The 26,005-nt window shown below is 35.9% G+C and overlaps 1 protein-coding gene and 1 pseudogene across 1 annotated transcript; one reads left to right on the top strand and one right to left on the bottom strand.

Annotated features, from left to right (window-relative positions):
• Positions 1-5,246: 5,246 nt before the first annotated feature.
• On the bottom strand, positions 5,247-5,557 carry LOC113918433 (annotated as a pseudogene).
• A 19,426-nt stretch (positions 5,558-24,983) lies between these two features.
• On the top strand, positions 24,984-25,566 carry LOC118356282 (ubiquitin-60S ribosomal protein L40). Its single transcript, XM_035724005.1, has one exon. It carries the CDS (start codon positions 25,061-25,063, stop codon positions 25,445-25,447), a length of 387 nt encoding a protein of 128 aa, XP_035579898.1. The 5' UTR covers positions 24,984-25,060; the 3' UTR covers positions 25,448-25,566.
• The last annotated feature ends 439 nt before the right edge of the window (positions 25,567-26,005 follow it).

Here is a 26,005-nt window from a genome sequence, read left to right as displayed (position 1 = left end):
GTGAAAGAGGCATCAAATTTTCTCTGATTTGCAGTGAGCTGTGTCAGTTCTAGGGCAGACAGTATACTCTTTGGATGAGGGAAGAAACACTGTGGCTAGTTCTCATAGCATCCCCTGGAAGAGCTGAATCACCAGGAACGAAGTGCAGGTAATGATGTCATCCTGGGACTGGAAGTTCTTTCTCTGGGCCTATCTACAGGCTTGTGGCTTCATGGCAAATGAAGGGGTGAGATGAAACCAGCTCATGTTGTTTGCTCTGACACTCATGATTAAACAATGTCAGGAGACAACAGATGGGGAGTGAATATCATGTTTCCAGAATATTCTAGTCTGTTAACAAAGGTATCTACTGACAGTGTGATTATGAATTTTTCAAAAACATTCAACTGGTTTTCTTCTCAGTTTTCTCTTGTGACTATAGTAAATTTCCACAAGTGTATTTTGAAAGATTGGTTCCAATGCTATAGTAAACATTGTATTTTATGACTCCAGTGTTAAAAGGAGCCCCAAATATTTCTAGCAGGACCAGATTCAGGATCATACTTAGATGAATGCCTATCTGAACAAAAGTGTCTTTCTCACTGATCCTTTTCAAATGATTGGAAGGGTCTTACCAGTGACACGGGTCAAAGTCAGAAGAGATCTTCAGAGCATATGTTGTTATTCTACTTCCCTAGAATGCTGAACCAACATTGAATATCTCCATGTTCTAATATCATTTGCAAACTGATTTTTTTCCCTCTAAGATTAAAAAGGATGATCCAAACCAGTCATCTTAGAATGCTTTGTACCAGTGAATAGATCTGTAACATTCTGTGGAGCGATAGAGATAGCTTTTCAACTTAAGACACAAACAGTGGTTCCCAAACATTGCTCCACAGGCCAATGCCAGCTCGCAATCAGCGATCATTTGAGGAAGCTTTTAGAAAGTATAGAATCCCAGGGGTGCCTGGGTGGCTCAGTCAGGTGAGCGACGGACTCCTGATTTTGTCTCAGGTCATGATCTCAGGGTCATGGGATCGAGCTCTGTGTGGAGCCCCATGTGCAGCTCGGCTTGGGGCTCCCAACTCAGCGGGGAGTCTGCTTCCTCCTTCTCCCTCTACCCTTCCCCTGACTTGCATGCTCACGTTCTCTCTTTCTTTCTCTATAATCAATCAATCTTAAAAAAAAAAAGTACAAAATGCCAGGCCCCACATTCACAGATTATGTTATAGTAGATGAGAATAGGGCAACGAGATCTATCATCATCTATCTATCTATCTATCTATTTTTTTGCAAGTAAAGTGTGGTTTGGAAACTGCTGGTCTAAGATGTGCTGTATAGCTTTGTACCCTTCAATGCACATGGGCATAAGGGATGGAAACTTATTGGTAAGATATAAGAAAATATAGGCAAGACCATATAACTGAATGATAATTACATTCAAGCATTATCAATTACAGCTATAGAGTGTTATATGAATGAGTTCTAAGGTTTCAAACTTGAACACTTGCAGGTATTCAGTTTAAATCAATGTTATTGTATGTCTATTATATTTCTGCCCTTGCACCCATTTGTATTTCGGGCTTTACTTGTATCTCAATGAAAAATTCAGTACCTGTATTTCAATCTGTAGCAGGATAACAAGTATTTCCATTTATTACTTTTTCCTGAGACCTTTGATATGTAATCCTGAAGCTATTGTTAAATTAAACTTCAATTTGGTAGGAATGGACATCAACATTTTAAGAGGCCATTCTATTTTATTCATTCATGAGGCATTTATTGAATACCTACAATGTGCCAGGCACTAGACAAATGAACAGTGACTCATGAATAATGTTCTTTTTCTACTGTAAGAGGCTACAAAATCAGCTCACCTTAATGGAAAAACAAGTTACTGCTTTAAAAAAGGACAACTTTAATAACTTGACACAGAAAAATCAATTAAAAGCCAGGGAATGAGAGAATGGGAAAGAAAACAGAATTTCAATATGGAAGAAAATATACATCACTTATTTAGAAATGTGAACAGATTAAAGGTAAACTACCTAAAATAAGCCTTTACTTAAGTTACAAAATCTAGAATTGGAATTATAGATTAAATAAAATTCTGTGAATGGGCTTGACATTTAGTCACCTTTTGTCTTAAATGAAGGCTTCAAAGGCATTTTCATTACTTATCAATTATGTTTCGTTTCATTGGTTTCTGACTGACTAGCTAGCAGAAGATGTTTGGATGTGGATGAATAAAAAAACAGATAATCAGTCAGGGAAAGGTTAGTGAACAAGGTAAATTAGGCAGAGATCTGGAGTCATTATAGATCTAGATCCAAGGGAAATGCTATATTCTTACTCTGAGGTTTAAAATTCATATAAAAACATTTCTTTAGGAAAAAAAAAAAAAGCCTGGAGCAAACTATAGGCCGTTTATCAACTAAGAATGCAGGTTGATTTGATCTAATTATTTAACCTCCCAGAGATTTTTTCCCCTTCATTTATTAAATGGCAATGACACATTCCACAATTTCAAAGATCTGAAGAGGTCTAAACAGCAAGATTTTTCATCAGTTTGGTACCAAACTCATTTGGCAGTAAAACTGGACCTGAACTGATGTTCAGTCAGAAGAAATTTATGATACTACTTATCCCGCTTTTCCCAATAATATTCCTAAGTTTGTTTTTGCAGCAGAAATGTTAATGTGGTTGATTATACCCAAATAATTGTGTCTGTGTGTGTGTGTGTGCGTGTGCGTGTGCGTGTGTGTGTGTGTGTGTGTGTGTGTGTATAAAATGGGTCTTTGGTAAAAATCACAAAATCATGGAAGGGTTGGTCTTAGCACTTTGTAAGTTGATTATAAAATCTATATGAAAGCAAAAGACCAAAAATAATGAAAGCGTTTCTGGAGACAAAGAAGCAGTGTAACATGTTAATGGTAATAATGTTCTCTGGACCCAGACTGCCTGGCTTACAATCCCACTATGGCCCACCTACTCACTGTAATGTAAACATGTTACTTAACCTCACTATGTCATGGTTTCCTCATCTGTAGAATCAGGAATAATATCTGACACAAAATGGGTTCATATGTGTTAATATAAAAAAAAGAAGGTTGGGAAAAATTGCCCTGTGTCACACATTAATTAAAGCAGAATGATACTGCTGTGGGGAGAGGACAAAACCAACTACAGGAACTCAACTGATATCCAAGAAAAGACTCATTCTTAGATCAAACTTTGGTTTCATTTTTGTTACATTCCTATGACTTACTTATTTTACAACTGGAAGTTTGTACCTCTTAGTCCTCTTCCCCTGTTTGGGCAACCAACAGATTGTTTCCTTTATCTATGAGTATGTTTCTATTTTGTTTGGTTCATTTGTTTTGTTTTTAGATTGTGTATGTAAATGAAATCATATTATTTGTCTTTTTCTGTCTGACTTATTTCACTCAGCATAATACCCTCTAGGTCCATTTATGTTGTCTTAAATGGCAAGATTTCATTCTTTCCTATGACTAATAGTCCAGAGTGTGTGTGTGTGTGTGTGTGTGTGTGTGTGTGTGTGTCTTCTTCATTCATTAATCTTCAGGGGACACTTGGGTTGTTTCCATATCTTGGCTATTGTAAATAATGCTGCAATGAACATAGGGGTGCATAGATCTTTTTTAAATTAGTGTTTTCATTTTCTTTGGATAAATACCCAGAAATGGAATTGCTGGATCATATGGTAGTTCTATTTAGATAAAACTTTGATATACCACTGAGGTTTACTTCAGATTCCTGAAGAAGGGAAGAAGTATTCGATAAATAGAGCTAAAAATGGGTCATTAATAAGGAAAAAATGAGATTGTGTATATCACACAAACTATACAAAAATCAGCTTTATATGGATTGAGAACTTTATTTTTATTTTTTTAAAGATTTTATTTATTTATTTGTCAGAGATAGAGAGAGAGCACAAGCAGGGGGAGTGGCAGGCAGAGGTAGAAGCAGGCTCCCCGCTGAGCAAGGAGGCCAATGCAGGACTTGATCCCAGGACCCTGGAATCATGACCTAAGCCAAAGACAGACGCTTAACTGACTGAGCCACCCAGGCATCCCTGGATTAAGAACTTTAAAAAGCAAAATCAAAAACTTTAAAGCTTTTAGAAGAAAATACAGTTGCATGCCTTTCTGACCTTGGGTCAGAGAATATTTTATAAAAGCCTTCAAAAGCACAAAACTTAAAAAATCTGAACAATCAGGTGATGTGAGAATTAAGAGTATTTGTTTCTCATGATGCACTTTAAAGAGAGTGAGGAGAGTGTGAGAAGTTATTTGAAATTCTTATAGTCAGCAGAAGACTATAATCAAGTGTACATAGATACTATAAATTAAAATAATATAGAAAATTAACAAATGGACAGAAATATTAGTAGAAACATCACAAAAGATGTATATAGTCAATAAACTTCTGAAAAATCACCCAACATTACTAGTAATTGGGAGAATGTTGATAAAGAACATGATGAGATGTCATTCTCCATCACTCGCCAGTAGAATTTAAGAAATCTTATGAAACTGTCGTTGGAGAGGACATGGATCTTTTACACATTGCTAATAAGAATGTAAAATGATACAACCACTTTGTAAATCAATTTCGGCATTGTTTTATAAAGTTGAATATTCCTAGATATATACCATCCTTAGGTATATATCCAGGGGAAATTCTTGCACCTATGTGCTGGAAGATGTAACAAAAACATTCATCATGTCACTGTTCATAATGGCAAAAAACTGGAGACAACAAAAGCATCCAGATGCAGTGGAATGAATAACTATATTATGAAATTTTTATAAAATGGAATACTATGCAGCAATAAAAATTGATCTGTAATTAAGCATCATGGATGAATCTTAGTGTCATAATCTGAGGTGAATAAGGCAATAAAGCAAATCTTAGAAAATGACTTACTTTATGGTACTCTTTTTAAGAAGTTCAAAAACAAAATCAAGCATATATTACGTAGGTGTGTGTGTGTGGGTCATGAAACTAAAAACAAGTATCAATGAATAAAATTCCATATGATGGCTAGAATCCTTTTTCCATTTATCAATTGCCTTAACCCCTCTTCAGACCTCTTCTAGTCTTTTGCTTTAATAATGGCTTCAACTGTTACTTTTGTGCAGATGTTATCAACAGTAATATCTTGGATTTGTTGAATTTTATAGATCGAAATACACTTTTCTTTCCCCAAAAAGGCTTTATTACATACAGAGGGGAGGGGTTCAGTCTTTCTTGGCTGCTGCTTTCCTCATGGCTGCCAGGACATTAGTCAGCTCCTCTCTCTTCCTTTTGGCACAGATGTATGTCCACCCCTTTTCTTGATGAACCCCAGGGCCCGATTGTCCTTGGAGACCTTGGGCAGCCACATGCCACGCTGCTCATATGGGGTGAAGCTGCATACCTCTTGGATCATGTCCCGCACAAACTTGGTGTGCTTGGTGAGGTGCTGGTGGCTGTGCCTCGGCCTCCTCACATTCTTAGTCACCTTGTGGCCCTTGTTGAGGCCCATGGCCACAGGGTGGCACAGAGCCATGGTGGCTGCTCCTCCATGGCTCCCGCAGTGGACTGAAATACACTTTTAATCTCCATTTTTAACAGTAAATAAAATGATGCTCCAAGAGTTTGTGACGTGCCCAAGGCCATATAATTTAGAAGATCCAGAGAGTTTGATATCAAATCTTATAACTCCAGCTCCTTTTCTCTCAACATTATCTCTTAAGGTCCAAATCATAATTCAAAAGCCCAAATGTTCAAGCAGGTACTTTATTTATTTTTTACTTAAGTTTAATTAGCCAACATATAGTATACATCATTAGCGTCAGATGTAGAGTTCAGTAATTCATCAGTTGCAAATAATCTCAACATTTTGATAACAGCATATATCACTTTCCTACTCCTAAAATCAGTGTATCATCCTGCCTTGCTTCTTTCTTTAAATAAAGCCAGCATTATACATGTCGGTTTTAAATCACAGATTTATCTTTAATTTTCCCTTCTACACTTTCAGCTACCAAGTCCTATAAATTCTTACCAATATCTTTTTGACTTCATCACCTACCTCACCTATGCGTTCTAGTCTTCAAAGGACCTGAACATACCTGTACTCTGTACTTCCTCCTTTCTCACCCTTCCCCTCCTGCTCTCTAGAATGCCTTTCTTTCTTCCTTACCTACCTTTACATTAATCTTAAACGCTTCTCATCCAGAAAGCTTCTTATCGCTACCCCAAACTTACAATTTCCCACCGTCTCTTCTCTCTTTATGTCTAAATTACTCTATCTATATTTTTCTTAAGCCACTTATGTTCTTTGTATTTTGTGTATCTACCTTACTATTCTTTCCATTACCAGATTGTTAGTGTTGTGCTGGCAGATACCATATTTCACTTGTCTTTTTAATCTTGGCATAGCAGAGTCATAGAATAGATAATAAATGTGCAATAAGTTAAATATAACTGTGAGGGAAACCTACAGGCTGAATTTGCCATAAGACAGGGAATTACAGCACAGTTCATATTTGACATGAGAGATAAGAAATGAGTATGTCATCTACTACTAACTATAACAAATCATTATTTATTGTAGTTTTTAATCAACTTATTATTTCTCCTTAAGGTTTTTTTCTAAGAAAGTTTTACTGTTTAATATAAGGGCACAGGATATTGGATAATTTGGACAGATACCCAGCAAAAATAGTTCTTGAAAAATATGTCTTTCAACTTGCAGGACCAAGTACAAAGCCTGGGGTTTAAATGCATCATGAATTCTGAATTATCTTTTCAAAGAAGCTGTTCATCTACTTTAGAAAAGTTCAGGCTATTCCTTCCTCACTAACACAGGCAATATATGCAAATAATGGAAAGACAATCTTCCCCCAGTGAGATGGAATAAGGAACCCTGTACTCATCTCTGAACCCAGTGCCATTAGCAAGCTGATACTGAGAAAGTGTGGCTTTACTTAACATACGTATTTTACATTGAGTTCTGGGCAAACAGAAATTTTCGCCATAATACTTAACTATTTGAATAAGAAATACAGCATGATTTCATGCATTCACATGAAAATCATATACATATATCAAAAGAGTGATCCTCTATTTATCATGATTGTGAAAGTTAATGATTTTCCCTGATCTCTTCCAAAAATTACAGATACCAAATCCTGAACAGCCTCCATTTTGAGAGTTTAAAGAATGGAAAATAAATTAGACTAAAGAGAGATTTTGACTTTTGAATTCTCTAATGCAAATTTATTTCTCCCCTTTCTTTCTTTTTTTTTTAAAGATTTTATTTATTTATTTGACAGAGGGAAACACAGCGAGAGAGGGAACACAAGCAGGGGGAGTGGGAGAGGGAGAAGCAGGCCTCCAGCAGAGCAGGGAGCCCGATGCGGGACTCGATCCCAGGACCCCAGGATCATGACCTGAGCCAAAGGCAGACGCTTAACAACTGAGCCACCCAGGTACTTTCTTCATCCATTACATTGCTTTTTTATCTTTACTTAGCCTGAATAAACTAACAAAAAAATTTTTTTTAATTATCTTTCTTCTACCAAGCCCCAAATTTAAACATTATGAATCTGGTGAATCCAAAAACTCATGAGTTTAGATACCATGATTGTACCTATTGTAAGTACACTTGCTTTCTTGGAGAAGAAATGTGTCTATAGCTTATGGTTATTATGAAGACAGTCTTTGTCTTTGGAGTCAGATTGTCTTCAGTCACATATCAACTCTGATACTTACATACTATGCAACGCTGGGCAATTTACCTTACCTTTCCAAATTCAATCCCTCATTTGTAAAATTGCCATCATAATGATATTCATCTCAGTATGGTTTTCTGAGATTTAATTGAGATAATATAAAATCCTCAGCTTTGTTATGTTACATAGTAAGTGCTTAAAAAAATTATCTACTAAAACTATTAATAAGCAGGCAGTTCACTTTTGTAGTAAAGCTGGGATGGATGTAGTTTATAAACTGGTTACATAATCAGATCATCCTACCACTTCTGGATAACACACATGCAGCATAGGTAAAGATCATCCATAAGACTTTTTGTTGTAATCATTTGTGTCTATGGATCCTAGAAGTTTGCGATGCCACAAAGAGTAGGCATTAGTCTACACGTTTCAGTGAAGAGTTCTATAAAAGCTACTCCCTTCATCCCTGCAGTGACAGTCCAAGGATACAGCTAAAATAAAATATTCCTTTTTTTAAAGATTTTATTTATTTATTTGTCAGAGAGAGAGAGCACAAGCAGGGGGAGCGGCAGGGAGAGGGGCAAGACAACTCCCCTCTGAGCAAGGAGCTTGATGTGGGACTCGATCCCAGGACTCCTGGATCAGGACCTGAGCCGAAGGCAGATGGTTAACTGACTGAGCCACCCAGGCATCCCAAAAATATTCCTTTTTTTTTTTAATGTTCTTGTAGTGTCTTCTGTAGAGCTCCATTATACTTTTTACACTATAATTGTTTCGTAATGTCTCTTTCAATAAGACTGGAAAGAATAAGAGAGGGAAGGAAGAATGGGAGCGAGGAAGGAAAGAATAGCAAGAACAGATTCAGAAACACTTTATATTTTCCTGTAATTTTTTGCAGATGTTTAGAATTATCCTTCCACTGAAAAATAGAATATTTATTTTCTTAAATTTAGATAGGTGTTTGGAACTTTTTGGATTGGTACTAAGACTTTCCCTAATTTTTTTAAGGCATTATTTATATTGCAAACATTGGTAATGCCTATAATTATTTATATGCATTATTCTTAACTTTTGAAAACTATTGTATGCTCAGTTCTTGCTAGTTATTGACAATTCTTGCCTAATGGAATACTAATAATATCTGTATTCTGTCCAAATGATAAGGCATTTCGTGAGATGTATTATAATAGTAAATAATAATAATTTCATATATACTAAATTAAGTGATACAAAGCCAAGTTGACAATGACCAAGAAGTTGACGGCCAATATTTAGAAGAAACCTATAAATATAATAGGCTACTGAAAGAGAAAAAATAATAGTCATGCAATGGTTTAGGTGAACTTGGCTAACTTTGTTTTATGGCATGAATCCTAAGATCTCTGCATATATTTTCTTAAAAGATGGCTTTCTTGAAAAACCTTTGCATTTTTCTGTTAAAAAAATGCCAATAGTCTGTTAAGCCTAGGTGCAATTGAATAATAAAGTATTATCTCCGTCCCAAGGAGACAATAATACTAAAATATGTTTTCTCTTTTTTTTAAGGTTTATTTATTTATTGTAGAGAAAGAGAGAAACAGAGAGCACGAGCAGGAGGGGCAGAGGTAGAGGGAGAGAAATTCTCGTGTTAGACTCCACACTGAGCAGGGAGCCTGATTGCAGGCCTCCATCTCATGACCTTGAAATTACTACCTGAGCCAAAACCCCGACTCGGGTGCTTAACCAAATGTGCCACCCAGGCACTGTTTTTCTTTAATAAAATGTCAATTTCTCTTATAGAGAAGAGTAACGATACAAAAAAAATTAGAGCAAAACAGAACAAAATAATAGAAGATATTTTTAAAAACCTTTAATTTACCTTATTGTTTTAAGATTTTTTTGAAAGATTTTATTTATTTGAGAGAGAGAGAAAGTGAGAGACAGAGCATGAGTGGAGGGGGCAGGGCAAAGGGAGAGGGAGAAGCGGATTCCCCGCTGAGCTGGGAGTCCTTTTCAGGATTCTATTCCAGGACCCTGGGATCATGACCTGAGCCAACGCAGATACTTAACCAACTGAGCCACCCAGTCCCCCAAATTTACCTTATTTTAACAATGGAGTAAATGAGACTGAACATCATTTCTGTGCTGTTCTTCCACCAAAATATCATAACCTAATTTTAATTATGACAAAACATCAGACAAACCTAAATTGAGGAATATTGTACAAAATCAATAATGAATACTCTTTCAAAATGTCAAGTTCATGAAAAGAAAGGGGTGAGAAAGCAAAGTCATACATTGGAGAAGAGCAAAGAGAAATAACAGATACAACATAGGACCTAAGATACGGTCCTTGACCAAGAAGACATGGAAAAACATAATGGTAGGAAAAAGGCATGGTAGAAAGAAACTGGTGGAATTTGAATAAAATCTGCAATGTAGTTAATAGTGTAGTACCAATGTTAATATCCTGGTTTTATATTTGTATAATGGTTACATATGGTTACATGTGTAACATGTAATGGTTACCATGTGCTAACATTAAGGAAAGCTGAGCGAGTTTATACAGGAATTTTCTGTACTATTTTGCAACTTTTCTCTAAGTCTAAATTTAATTTAAAATACAAAGTTTAAGAAAATCTGTTAACTTTTCCCAGCTCCATAATTTGAATAGTAGAAAGTTTTGATTGGAACCAAAGTCCCTAGTTTTCCTTTCCCCACAGCACACTACATCCACATCAAAGTGGATATTCTCCAGTTTAGTTAACAAAGCAAGTAAGCTTTTATATTTTATTTTATATTATCCTGAAATATTTGCAACTTGCTTCAATAAATGTTCTAATCTTAGTATTTTAATACTATACTATAAGCAGAAAAGAATCCCTAAACAAGTAATGAGTTAAATTAAATTGAATTGTTCTTTAGAAATACTACCAGTCAAATCATCTAATCAGCAAGAGAATTCATATATAAATTTGGAGTAGATATTTCCAGTATGAATGAGTTATTGACCATGTTCTATCAAGGCAACAAGGCATATCTGGTGTTAAAAATACCATTTAAAAAAATCTCTAATGTGCAACAACCAGAGGAGAGAAATTGTGGGAAAGTGTCAAATTTGACTAAACCTATATATAAACCCATGGATTAAGATGAAAGTAGACATGACACGAGGTTTTCTCAAAGAAAAGTCTAAGTGAGACATAGCCTGAGGCTTAGAAACTTCTACATTGAGTATCTAATGACATCTAAAAAATAAAAAACCTTCCTGAGTAAGAGGGAGGTAAATTAACAACAACAACAAAACCTATTAAGGCATGAATTTGGGCTCAAGTCAGTTCACAAATAATCTAGGCAGTAAATATTTTTGAAACTTGTTACGAGCCAGGCATTCTGTTTTGCCTCAACACTGATACCAATTTGCCTCTACAACTTTGGGCAATTAATTATCTTAGTCCCCAAATGCCTAAAAGTGGAATAATCACCTTTAAATTTTGTTATTATTATTATTAATATTTTACATTATGAGAGTTTTTAATAAATGGTTAGTGTGTGGAAACGTTTTAAGTTCTTGGAAGCAAGGCATAAGTATTTTCTTAGTCACCATTCTGCATAGAAAGAAGCTTTTTGGTTAGCTGGGAAAAGCAAAATATATATATATATTATATATGATACAAGCACTGTGGTTGAGCTTTGAGAAATAGAGTCAGCCAGGTAAAAAAGAAATCTGGAAATACTCTTCAGGATACCAAATTGGAAGAATAGAATTCCCTCACATATTTCCTCTTATCAAATAATAAAATGATACAATAAATGGAAAGTGAGGGTATGAATTCTTTGCTCAGAATTCCTGTCTTTGGTCTCAGAGATCCTTTGTAAGTAAAATGGCCAAGCTGAAAATACTCGTAAGCACTCTGAATACCTTTAAACTGTGATAGTCCTTGTGAACTCATAGGCAACATCTGTGTGTGCTTTTGTCCCCAATAACATTATTAAAACAGTAAGTGGAAAAATTACAAGACCACAAGAATGGTCCTAGAGGACATAGAAAACATGGCCTTTAATAGAAGAGGATTTTTTACAAACAGGCTGATTACACTCAGGATCTCTTGGATTGTCATGTTTGTCTCTCTAGGGAGGAGTCTCATCTTCTCAGAGTGAGGCAGAAACAAAGTGGACATCTCTTGTCAAATCATATTTTAAACCATGTTAACTTTCCAGAACAGTGCTTGAGCCAGAGCGTAAGTTTACCGAAGGCTTCTGAAATGGAATGAATAGATCCCCAAATCCAAGGACTATGCATCTTTATATATTTCAGTTGAACAATTATTAGTTTTGGCAGAGAATTTCACCCCCTGTAATTTCATGAAAACATAATACCCTGGGTTCTCTTAGTATTAAAATGTTAGACAACTTAACTGGTAGTCTTTTTTTCTCTAATTATTTCAGTAAGTTACCTCTTCCTATGATGTCACAGGAGATTTGTCATTAAACAAGGATCTCTAAACAAAATCCTTTTGTGAGGGAAGAAATTCAACAAACAAACAACGCAGCCATTCAGTGAGAACTGGATGCAGCTCAGGTTGTTTGATGTTTGTGGGCCTTCTCTGTCTCTTGTGCCAACCCAAATTTATGTATCAAAATTGAAATCCATGTGGGAGATCTACAGGGAAATCACTCAAATAAATCACAAGGTGAATTTTTAGAAGCATGTATTTTCTGGATGCAAACTTACTTTATAACCACTTTTCTTGTATTGGAAAGGAACTCTCTCCTTTAAGAGCAGATCCACCCGTTGTTTCTTTTTGTCTTCTTTCTTAACATGTTTTGAGTAATATTTAGCAATTTCTTTACCTAAATTAGCAAAAAATATTAGTAATAACCCCATCTTTGAACTTCTTAGTTTTCACATCAATAGCTAGTAACCCAAATATCAAACCACTGTATAGTCCTGGACCAGCAGCACTGATACAATCTTTGAGTTTGTAAGAAATTCAGTCTCAGGCCCCACTCCAGCTCTACTGATTCTGCATTTTAATAAGATCCTGAAGTAGTCTCTTGTACATTAAAGTTTAGAAGCATTACCTTATTTTATTAGATTGGCAGATGTCTGCTTTTCACTTCACAGTTGGTAATTATAATCATCTTCCAATTCTGACAAATTGGAAGCTGAGTTATTATGTATATTATGTATGTATATGTACAACTGTGTTCCCAAGGTTTATAGTTTAGAAACATACCAGGGATACCTATGTAAAAATTAAGGCTCCCGTTGGATGTGTACAAATCATACTTTAATTATTTTTAAAGATTGTATTTATTTATTTGAGAGAGAGAGAGCATGTGCAAGTCAGGGGAGAGGCAAAGGGAAAGAATCCCAAGCAGACTCTGTGCTGAGCCAGGAGCCTGTCACAGGGCTTGATCTTATGACTCTGAGATCATGACCTGAGCTGAAATCAAGAGTGGGACACTTAACAGACTAAGCCACCCAGGCACCCCAATCATACTTTAAATTTTTTACATATTTAAGTATGTAAAAATTATCAGGGATTTCCTGTTGTCAGAAATAAGTCCTTTTTTAAATTAAAATTTTTATTTTAATTCCAGTGTAGTTAACATTCAGTGTTATATTAGTTTCAGATGTACAATACAGTGGTTCAACAATTCTATACATCATTACTCAGTGCTGATCATGATAAGTGTACTCTTAATCCCCTTCACCTATTTCACCCATCCCCTCTGATATGCTTTAGATTAAACAAGTACTCTCAGTTAAAGTTAAGAAACAAGACTTTTTTTTTTTTTAAGAAATAAGCCTTTTCATTGAAGGATTATATAGTGCATTCTCTAGAGATTATAACATAGGTAAAACCAACATCCTTTACTTTATGCCAGACACTATAATTAGCTAAAAATTGAGCAAAAGGAAAAGCAAATCTCTGCATTCCTTCAGGGCAGGACATGTCTCATGATATCAGCTAAATACTAGGGATATGACAAATAATATATAGTGGATTCTAAATAAATATTTCTTGAATAAATGATTATGCTCAAGTGTAACTTTTACTTGCTTAGATCACGAGGTGAGGAAATGCCTTTCCCTCTAAGTCCCCTTCTGGTGGAATCATCTTAAACTCCTGGGCCTGGGTTCTTCCTCCATGGGATCCTTGACTGCCAATATCTTTCACCTCTTCCATCATGTATAACACTCTAAATTAATGAGGTGGTATTTCACTATGCAATTGTGACTGACTTTGCTACTACCATTCGAAAGTAAACAAGACATCGCTACTGGGGTTTGACATGGTATCATCTCTGTTTACACTGACCCAGGTATTGTTCCCACTGAGGAGAAAGAGGACTTTCTCCTTAATAGATTTATTCACTTTTTTTTTATCTCCCAAACGAACAGCAACATTTCAGCCTTATAGCCTTCTCTTAAATAATTTGATAACTTGAGACATCTAGCAAAAACGTCCAGTCAATAAATATGTATATAATACTCATAATACTAAAAGTTGTTTTTAGATCACTCTTGGGGAATATTGGACATGAACGAGAACAAACATGATACTGACAGATGGTGATAACAATTAGGAGGAAATATATAAACAGAGATGTGATGGAAATAAACTGGATGTGGGAGGCTATTTTAGGTCAGGATGGTGACTGAAGATCCCTTTAGGAGGTAGTGCTGTTTGAGGTGTGTAGATGTAGAAACCAGAAAATTGCATGTAGGGGAAGAGTGAGGGAAAGAAAGGAATCAGGAATGGTATATTCTTTTTTAGCTTGAGCAGCTATATGGTCTGTTTTGTGATTTACTGAGACAGTGGGTTCACAATAAAAATGAATGAGTGAATGAATAAATGAATGAATTTGTTAATGAAAAAGTTAGTGAACCTATGAAAGTTTTCCTGTATCTGGGTATGAGGATATTTTAGTGAATACTCTCACATCACAGTGTCTCATTCAATGCTATATTCCTCGTAAATTCTACCAGGATGGAGTCAAAGCACTTTGATTCTTTCCTTCTTCAGTATGAGTTCCTCCCACCAACACCCCAATCTGGGGCATTCTCTGAGAGATTGGTAGTGACCTTATCCTCTCTCTTTATTAATTCCCATAACCTTGCATTCATTCTAATGGGCACAACTAGTTCTGACAATCCTGAAGGTAGGTATGTGGAGACATTTTTTAGGATACTTATTTCACAGGATAGTACTTGAAAAGTTGGTTTAAAATGTGTGAGAAATGTCTCACAAATTTAATAACACAGTAAAACATTTTTGGTTCTATGAGCACATATGGAGCCATGATGCTGTCCATCCCCTCCTGCTGAGTTCTCCATATGGACTGACATGTATTGATTTCAGATGTAAGGAGTAGTTGTGTGCTCATGTCCTAGGATTCATGAATAGAATACAAAAGCTTAGTCCTTACTTGCAGAGAACGGTAGGATGTGTCATGGAAAAGTGGTATGATATTATGTGAATTATGATTTTTCAAGACACCAAATGAAAGAACCAAATTCAGGGTCACAGTGCTTTTCTCTAAGTACAGTTGTATTTGAATGCCTTTGATTCTTGTGATCTCTTAGCATCATTGTCCCATCAATTTTTGCATATTTGATATTAAGGATTGTTTTCTCAATTATGCTGATGATTCTTAAAGTTGAGCCCATATAGATAATCATATGCTATATCATTAATTAATGAGAATTTTTTGCATAAGATGATTTAATTGCTCTTTGATTAGGAAACATAAAAATCAGCTGTGGAGTTGTCAGAGCTTGGAATCAATGACTTAATTTAAAAAACCAAAATATACTACCCAATACTTAAAGTATGTAGCACACATGTGGCATTACTCTTAAAATTTGGTTGATTGCTTTATCCTTGAGCTTTCCTGAAGGGTTTCATCTGCCTTGAAAATAACAGAATAATAAGGTCCTGACTGGTTTTACCTCTGAGGGAAGAGAAACTATATATGTCCTTCTCACACAAAATGGGCTTAGATTCATTGTTGAGTTGTTTTTGGTCTATGGATCTTAAAGGAAAATATATTTATGTTCCTGCACCCTGTTTCTAGATATATTAGAAATTTATCATGGCTAAGAACTGTATTTCCCCACTTTATGATTTAAAACTGCAATTGTCAGACATTATTACTTAAATAAATTATCATTAGTAAATTTTATTCTAAATGACAGATACTAGATGTGTCTTATTAGAAGCACATTTACTTAAGGGACTGAGGTGTCTTCTAGAAGAAAATACACCATTTTTTTTAAAGTTTAAGTAATACAAAAAACATTGAAGTTCAAATAAAGATTTAAAGAAATTTTACACCACAATGAGTGGAGTCATAAGAGAAGGCAGAGCCAAGTGAACAAATATGACCCCTACAAATTCTTAGTTTCTAGTATAGTGATGGTCACTTAGGTTTGTTGCCAGACCCTGACCTCTTTGGGCTTATGTTTTAGCCTTATGTGCTAAAAGAAGTTTCACTAAAAAAACTCTATGACAATATTAGGGCATGAACAGCACTCTTTGTATATCCATATGGAAAAGTAAAATAATAAAATGGAGAAAAGCATTTCTTTATCACAAGACAGAATAAGCCTGGTCAGTATCACATGGAGGGTTTCAAAGAGCACATCACTTTCTGACACCTAGAGCCTCCAACCATCAACTGCTTAGTTAGTAGTAGCCATATCTAAAAGAAGAAGTCCTAGTGGCACTCCAGTAAGGCAGAGGGACCCTGTTGGGAACAGAAATACCCAAACAAATGGTTTATGACTAAATTCTTCCTAGTGATAGTGGTAGAACAATGGCAAAGTGAGGTAAACAAATTTTGATAAGTGACCTGGGTTTGAATTCTGTTCTATCCACTTAATAAATGGGTAACTTGGATAAATTATAATTTTGAGTAAGTTTTTTAATCCTTGTATATACACAAACACATATAATGTATATATAGTTGTATACTGCATACTTTATATGTTTGCCATGTAAATTAAATTGCACAGTAGACAGGAAGCATCTAGCATGGCACCTTCCTGGTTGAATGAGTTCAAAATATTAGTTCTCTTTCTCTCCTTTCCTTCTTCTCTGTATTGACTAAGAACCAAAGAGAAGAGCCATAAGGCGAATGGTAGGTAGAAAAGGGAATCTAAATGAAAAAAATGAACAAGAGAACATGAGCTACATGAAAAAATGAGAAAAGAGATGATTGAGAGACAGGGATGAGTTATTGAACACATATATTGCCTCATCTAATGATATTGGAAACAGAGTTGAGAAGAGAATAGGTGATTGATAGTGGAAAAATATAAAACAGGAAAAATTTGCTAAATATACAATGATTATAAAAAGAACTGTTATGAGAAATCACGTCGTATTGAAAACCAAGAGCCTCTTAGTTTGGTAAGAACATGCAACACTACATAGGATACTGTCAAGAGAGTTGTATTAAGGCATTTGAAAAATAACATTTTTCTTCTCTCTTTTGATTAAATCCTCCTAGAAGCTTGGAATGTAACAGGCATAGCATATCTCCCAAAGTTAGACACTGCACCAGAGAGTCTGAAAGAAGAACAAAAAACAAATAAAAAAAGAGTCTCAAAAAAACAAAAAAGAGAGAAAGAAAATAGACATGTATCACACCAGATAACTTACTGGTGATTGAAGCCAGTCCAGTATTTTTAAAAACAGGTATATAAAAAGGGATTGAAATTATAGGTTATGTGTTACAAACAGGATTTACACTGAAGGGTTCTAATCCATGTTCTAGAACCCATTTGGGAAAAACAACACACACCCAATAAATAATTTCTGGTGGTTCCTAGGGTGATATATTGATGTGGTACATCTAAATAATGATGAATTTATCGAGATAGTAGATTAGCATCTAAATGGAATTATTAAAATTCTTCAAATTATAGTTAGGTTCATGGAGACCATTTATTGCTCTTTGATCATGGCTTAGGCAAAAGAGTCTTGGAGTAGATATTTAAGATACAATTTTTGAAAGGTCACTGATGATTCATAGGTGTTTTATGTAAATGTAAAAGTGTTTTTCTCCTTTTGATTCAACTCACTGTAGTGTAAGATTTCTTTAAATCTTTATTTGAACTTCAGTGTTTTTTTTTATATTACTTATTTGAACTTTAAAAAAATATCAGTAGACTAAAGTTAAAGATAAGTAATGGGCCATTATAAGTCAAGTGGTACCTTCTTTGTTATTAATAACTATAGATTGAATGCTTAGTTCTATGTCATACTCAGTCATCCACATCTGTATGCAATGATTAAGCTAAAAAACTGGCTAAAAATGATTAGTGATAGAATTAGAGTGTTTCCCATGCTCCTATTATTAGGCCAATCATTTAAGAATATGCAAATGTATGGAAGTAATGGAGGGGAATTTAACAGATACATTTCACTTCTTTATAGCTGTCAGTAGTGAGGACGCATATTATTTCACTCCTTAGACAAAATTGTTAGCAGAACATGAACATAATAGCGGTTTGCAGTAAAGGCATTGTGCCGGAGACAATATCCTTCCCCCAAAAAAGCTTAAAGAAAATTTTTTAAAAAGTGTATAGGAGATCATCTTTTAGTTTTGCCCTTAGCAAACCAGCAAATGGGTTTTGTTAACCCAGAAAAGATACTTATTTTTCTTAAATTAAGGACAAAGAGTCCACCATTATTTCAAACTCTCCAGTAACATGGAAGATTTACATAAACAAGGGAAGATTCATTTGAGTTATTTCATAAGAAATAGTGGCTACATTTGCTTCTGAAATGTATTTTGAATATAAATAAATTCGGTAAATTCTGCTTGTATCCTCACTTCCTGAACAAGGCTAAAACTGGATAATTTTCAGTGGTGGCTACAGTTACCTCTTGGGTCAGAGGAATGAAATTCTACACCGTTGATAGTGGGAATAAATAAAACAGCACAGCGTCTATCTCAGGTTATAAGGTTTTTTTGGTACTTCTGCCAACTTGACTAACACTGAAAAGAAGAGGGCTTTTTTGAAGGGACACCTCCTGTTGAGCAACAGTGCCTCCCCTAATGTTATTTTTCTGTCTTCTTTGTTCTGTTCACCTTAAGCAGCTATTGCCAGGAACCCCAGTGTTCACCCCCTGTGGGAAGTTGCTACTGCTGAAAAGAATGCAGAGTCAGAGATTTAAGACGGTTTCCTGGCGCCTCTGGCTGAACTCCAGTTTGGCTCTAGCTTCTCTGGTGCTGCAGTTCTCAATGAGGGTATTTACTACCAAAAGACCTAATGCATTCAAGTCATTGAGAACGATGTGAAAGGCATTTAAGACTGAAGTGGATGAGGAAAAAAACACAACAGATAACAGCAATAAAAGCAGTGCCAAATGGTGGCGGACACAAAAGCCTTATGCGTGAGGTCCTATAGTCCTCGTGCTTTCGGGGATGTCTTTGCTTTTGACTGTTGCTGGGAAAAATCAAGCCACTGAAATGCCCACCAGCACATTTCTCCTACCAGCATTCCTACCTGCACATTCTGGCTTCCTTTGTGTTATCAACTCTTTCTTTAAGGGTAAATTCTTCACTTAGGTACTAGATCCTGCCCCTCTCTCTTACTCAGGGATGTTGCTCAAGCAATTTTCCTCTGTCTCTTCTATAGCAGCAGTTTTTTTTTTTCTTGCCTGGGTCAAGCCCATCAAACATTCGAATATGCTAGTATTTGTATCTTAAAAATATTCTTTTGATTTCAAACCCATTGTAGCTATCACGTCTTTGGTGCAAAAAGGTGGTTTTATGAAACCATGGGGACAGGACCCGTGGGCAGAAAGAGCTGCGCTGGGGTCATGAGGAGTGGCCAGTTATATACTTTCAAGTTGAGAGGGGGTTAAGGACAGTGTAATCTAAGGAATTTTGGAAGCAAGGTTTCCAGGACCTTGAGGGGGCTAGCTATTGTTAGGAAAAGGTCATTTATCCTTGTCTAATAAAACCTTAGTCATGAGACCCTTCAGATGTATATCGGTGGGTCATATGCTTGGGGAACGACTGCCAACATATATGTTAGGGGGTAGAGATAAAGGTATTTCTAAAGGAATTTTTTACATCTTAAAAGTAGACATACTTTATGGGGATCAGGCTAAGATTGCCTTTTGCCCTTAGCAGGGTATTAACATGGAGGCAGCTGAGTTCCTAGAAGAATGTCACTTTACAAAGGTGGGGAGTACTCAAGTACTCTCTGAAGTACTTAGAGTAGTATGTGGCACAGCGTGTAATAGGTTTTTAAAAAGTGTACTTGTTGAATAAATGAATATATTTTCACTGGACTGAGTGAAAGATATACAACTTTTTTTTTTTTTTTTTAGAAGGAAACTTACCAGATTTCTTCTAGGTCTCCTTTTAAGTCCACCACATAACTCAGGCCCTTCAAAACTCCATCAAGATGCAGCTGATTTTTAAAGATAATTGCACATGATTTTTAATATTGATTCCAAGTCAGTATAACAGTACAAATTAGAGAAGGCTATTTAGAAATGACCAGAGTATTATGACATGCATCACACTTCTAACACTTACATAGTTATAGCATTATTATTTGAATCTTATTTATAGAAAATGATGTTATTCTCTAGCTCCATTCATTCCCAGTGGTGAAGACAGTGGAATTTTTTTTTAAGATTTTATTTGAGAGAGAGAGAACGAACAGTGGAGAGGGGCAAAGGGAGAGGGAGAAGCAGACTTCCCGCTGAGCAGGGAGCCTGATTTATGAGGCTCGATCCCAGGACCCGGAGATCATGACCTGAGCCAAAGGCAGACGCTTAACTGACTGAGCTCCCCAGGCGCCCCAACAGTGGAAACTTTTGCATTCTTGTCCCCAAACAGAAATTCACAATTGCACTCTAAGGAATGTATTTAATCATGACCATATTCATGATCATATTGAAATACAATATCACTTGATTTTAAAAATGAAGCTACTTAGAATCTATATTAAATAGCTCTCTTTGACATCGAGTTTTACTAATTAGGACCCAGCCCTGAACTAACATCAGAGAGCATTATCCTGAAATATCTCTGATATTCATACTTAAAAATGCTAATCCTGTCTTCAATTCCAAAGGCACAATAGAGATCTTGTAACACTCTGTTACTTGAAATCTGATGAACATGTATAATCTGCTTCTATCCTTTGTCATGAATCCTTTCCACTGTGTTGGAATCTCTGCTTCTGACACAAAAATTGTCAACCCATATGAACAGGCTTAGTTTAGCATATATATAGAAATCTCTGATTCCTGATATATATGTACTGTCTGCTAACCTAATTCTTGCAATAGAACACTTCTTGCTCTGTAATTTTATTATTTGCTTCTGTATTCCCTGCTTTGTCATTTTTAAAACATACAAAAGATCTTGAACATCCCTGTATCTAAGTCAGTAGGGCATATTTAAGTTATGCTTATAATCAGGAATTTCTGTTCCTCTGTAAATGAGAAAGAAATTCTGAATGTTTCTAACCTTTCAAAGTCAAATGTGTGTATGTTGTTTCTGAAGATCACTATCATTCCCCAAGTCTGTGCTCTTCTCATTCAAAGAGATTACGTTCCAGTTGCACAGATGCATCCAAATGCTTTTCACTTGACAGTGAATTGCTCATTCATCTGAGTGCTTTATTATGTCAATGTCCTATAATTATTCTTTAATTAAATAATGACACAGGTAATCTACTAGTGAAGATATTAAGGAGACTTAACATACAAATGAATTATGGGATGATGATACCTGAAGCACCATCTGGAATAGAGAGTGTATAAGGAAATAAGATGTTACAAAAGAGTAAAGTTTTTTTGTTTTTGGGTTTTTTAAATTCTGTTCTTTTCTAAGATAAATGAATATAAGCTAAGACCTTGGAAAGTTGATTGAATGTCTTTCAGTCCAAGTTTGCCAATTCAACCTGAGAAACCTCTTCAGAATATCAAAACAACAGTACTTTTAGATTCTGTTGTTTTTGATGACTAGGTAGGCTAGTAATGTTTGAATTTTTTACTGTGTTTGCATGGTGTGATTCACTAAAGTTAAGAGGGCTCTCTTTCACTGGATATCTAACTTCTCTTTACTTTGGTGTTCTGTTTGTTGGGTTTTCAATATTAATTGATAATTAAAAATAAACATTTATGGTGCTAATTGTCCAAGGTACTTACCTCTCAGCTTTTTTACGTTCCAGAAATGTGGTAGCCAGGGAGAAAGACAACAGTTCTCCTTTGAAATATGTTGAATACTATGTCTACTATCGACATTTTGTTAAAAGGAAAGAAATTCGGAGTATATTCTTTGTTTCTCCAGCAATACTAAAGCCTTCTGGCAGAGGTTCTTCTCTTGTTGGCTCTAAGGCGGTATAATGGCTTCTCTGAAACTCACCGGCCTGTGAGACTGTTTCTGCATGAAGCTTATATGACTTTGCCATTGCTGGCCTTGGGTCTAAGAACCCTGCTGTGAAGTCTCTTTATCTGGTCTACTCTGGGTGCCTCCATGAGCATCTTTGGAACCAAGCAAGTGCAGGATGTCTTAGACTCTAAGATGTCTAAGACCCACTGTGGCTCTTTACTCTGTTGTACTTTTTATCATTAAAAAAAAAAAAAAATGAGAACTTACCCCTGCCCATTGAGTTATAGACTTTTCAACTGAAGGTTTTCAGAAAAGTTGTCTTTCTATGAAAGTGTCAAAGCCAAGAGCTTTTCCTCGAGGCCTATCTGATTAAACCCCAGCACTGGGACAGAAGGGGCTTCCACAATGAGAAGCCTGATACGCATGTTTTTTGAATGTGAAGAAAAGACACACTACTGTGTGTTCACAGGAAGGGTGGTAATAGTAGTATGAATGAAAATGTATTGATTGCATAATAAGCACCATGCCCCTACTATTTGCTTTAAATATATTGTTTCTACATTAATGATATTTCTGTGAGGTAATTATTATTATCTCTATGTGACAGCCAATAAAGTTCAAGCTCACTGGGTTTAATCACTTGACCAAGGTCACACAGTAACTTTCAAAGGATGGCACTGAATCCACATTTCTCTGACACTTTCCACAAAATCAGATTGCCGCTAATTGTCACTAATTCCACTATTAAAGCTTCACTCTGACCCTGAAAAGCATACCCTGGTTACTTAATCTCTCTGAGTCTCTGGTTTGTTTCCTGTAAAAGGGAAACAATAATCTTATTCACCTCAGTCAACGCAAGTGAAGATGAAATGAAGTCATATATATAAATAGCCTTGTAAATTATAAATCACTATTAATAAACATCTTAGTAGTAGTGCACTATTTTGAAAAACAATTACGATTATTTCTCAAATGATTGTGGTACTGGAAGTAGTGGAGGTTATGAATAAACCCAAATCATACTCAGTTCAGATTGGGTCAAAACTGGGTACCAAAGTTATTTAACATTGATTTACTTAGTTAAAATTAATTAAAATTAAAACATAAGATTTATTTAGTTAAAATTAATTCCTGCATTTAAAAATACATTTGCAGAAAACATTTTTATAGAAATCACCTGAAAATGTAAAATTTAAAAGAAATACAGTAGTTATGGAGCACTCAAGGTAACATAAATTCCCTTATGAACAATGGACAAAAATTACCCTCACTTTGCTAAAATAGACCATTTTTCCACACAAAGGAATTTTTCCACAATAGAATTCTGATTTTTATGCATTACAATGGAGTCTGTATTAACCATGTTTAATCCAAGTCTTTCTCTCATCCCTTTTTCACCCAAATGTCCAACATCCATGACAGATGCAATTTAGAACCACAAGTTCTGCACCACTTGCCTCTCAGTCAGCACCCCAGTCCTATCAAGGGAAGGAGGTAAGTGTTGTTTTGGAACATTGCCCTGATGAAACTACATAATAACTGATGAAAAAGAGTACATTGTCCTCAGTTCAACATGTGAACATGTTTTTTCTTCCCTCTACCCCATAACTCAATCTGTACATCATAGGTGAATCCATATTTCAAGCACCTTTTTGGGATATTTGCCTATAGTTTAATAGCTTGCTTTCTCTCTCTCTCTTCTCTCTCTTTCTCTCTCTCTCTCTCTCTTTCTCTTTCTCTCTTCCTCTCCCTCCATTCCTCTTGATGATAGATAGAGACATAAGGAAGATACTAGATACACACACGCACGCACACACACACACGCGCGCGCGCGTGCACACACGCGCGCACACACACACGCACACACACGCACATCGTCCTCCCACCCTGACTATAATAATATGTGCTTTGACTTCCAATCCTAACTTTTCTGTTGCTTGAGCCCAATTAGTTTCAGAATAATTTTCTTTTAAACCTCATTTGGCACAGAACGTTCAAACACTGACAGTGGGACAACAGTGGGTAAAGGGAGCATGAAGAATCGATACTTGTGGTCAGAGAAAGAGATGAGGCTTTATGGGGCATAAGAAAGAGAGATTATGAGGCAAAACCTCTACCTAGATTCCTACCCCTCACCACATTGACACTACCCCTCTGAAAGAGGGTCAGAATATAGTAAAGATGAGCTAATAAGACTATATAGCTACACAGCTAAAAACTGAAACTGTACCTTTAGGAGTCCACTGGATTGCCCTATCTAGTATGCTGATATTTCTGGTTACAATGCTTCTGCTCCTACAGGTGACTGTAGTCTCTTATGCTTGGTATCTAAGGCAGATTTGTTGTTGACCAATTCTACATATTTCACAAAGAACAAGTTATGTATTGTTAGAAACAATATTCTGATCCTTTAGTGTTTGTAACAGCTTATTGTTAGAAACTTCACTGAAATGTTTGTAAAGCACAACAAAGTGAGAACTTGCCTGGAACTGAAATTTGTGAGTCAAGGACTGGGTCACATATTCTAATGAGACACACTTTAACAGCCTATATTAAAGAAAAAGGAATAGAAATTCAAAAGATGCACAGGTTGCATCAAGTCTTATGAGGGGGATGGCATTTATGCTTATGTATTACAGGAAAATCCTATGTATAAAAAACATAGTAAAGTCAACAACCTGTATGTCATCTTACATAAGTCATTATCAATCATCATGCAGAAAAACCCTTCATTTTCAAAATATCTCAATCCAAAGTTATCCTTATTATTACTTTTTCAATGAAAGCACAATGCATGTATTTTTCAGTGTAGAAAGAGAAGTAGATGAATTTCATAGTGTAAAGTAATGTCTCATTCGCTATTTTAGCTTCTTTGGAACCACATCAAAAATCCAAATGAAGCTCTTTTTCTTCAACGAGGTGGTCGAGTGGTTTGGTGGCGGCGGCCTTGCGGATTCGCGCCAGACGCAGAGATGCAGATCTTTGTGAAGACCCTGACGGGCAAGACCATCACCCTCGAGGTCGAGCCCAGTGACACTATTGAGAATGTCAAAGCCAAAATCCAAGACAAGGAGGGCATCCCGCCTGACCAGCAGCGTCTGATTTTTGCGGGCAAACAGCTGGAAGATGGTCGTACTCTGTCAGACTATAATATCCAGAAAGAGTCCACCCTGCACTTGGTGCTTCGCCTCCGGGGTGGCATCATTGAGCCTTCCCTCCGCCAGCTGGCCCAGAAATACAACTGTGACAAGATGATCTGCCGCAAGTGTTACGCTCGCCTGCACCCCCGTGCTGTCAACTGCCGCAAGAAGAAGTGCGGCCACACCAACAACCTGCGCCCCAAAAAGAAGGTCAAATAAGGCCCCTCCACCGGCTCTTCCTTTGTCCACAGGGCAGCTTCCTGCCCGAGCCCCAAGGGCCTGGGGCCTCAATAAAGTTTCCCTTTCATTGACTGGAGCAGTAAAAAAAAAAAAAAAAAAAAAAAAAAAAAAAAAAAAAAAAATCCAAATGAAGCTTGATTATTGTACTTAAAATATTGTTTTTAAACAAATAGGAATATTGAGAATATTAGCAAAATATTTGGCATAGTACAACCCATTTTCTTAAATGTTCCTTGATTATATTGTATTAAATGGTGAGTAAATAATTCATGATGCCAGATTTTAATGTTTTAAAATTTTGATGTTTACATTTTTAAAAATGGATTTTTAACCCAAATAACTTAGTCTTAATAATCAAATTCTGAAAATCAAGTCATTAAGTCTGTCTACACTCTAATGAGGACCTTAAAACATCCACTGAACAGTAAGTGAATCACAGAAACTATCCCTCATACTGTGTGTGCTAGCACTTAGTTCAAATCCTAACTTTCTTAAAGATTTTTTTTTCATGAAACTAAAGTAGAAATAAACAGACAA

This window comes from Zalophus californianus, chromosome 1, assembly GCF_009762305.2.
Source record: "Zalophus californianus isolate mZalCal1 chromosome 1, mZalCal1.pri.v2, whole genome shotgun sequence".
NCBI classification, from domain to species: Eukaryota; Metazoa; Chordata; class Mammalia; order Carnivora; family Otariidae; genus Zalophus; species Zalophus californianus.
This window is presented reverse-complemented; position numbering and strand designations above follow the sequence as displayed.

Excerpts from the sequence above, each read along its gene's own strand:
- LOC118356282 (XM_035724005.1), top strand. The coding sequence starts at position 25,061 with ATGCAGATCTTTGTGAAGACCCTGACGGGCAAGACCATCACCCTCGAG.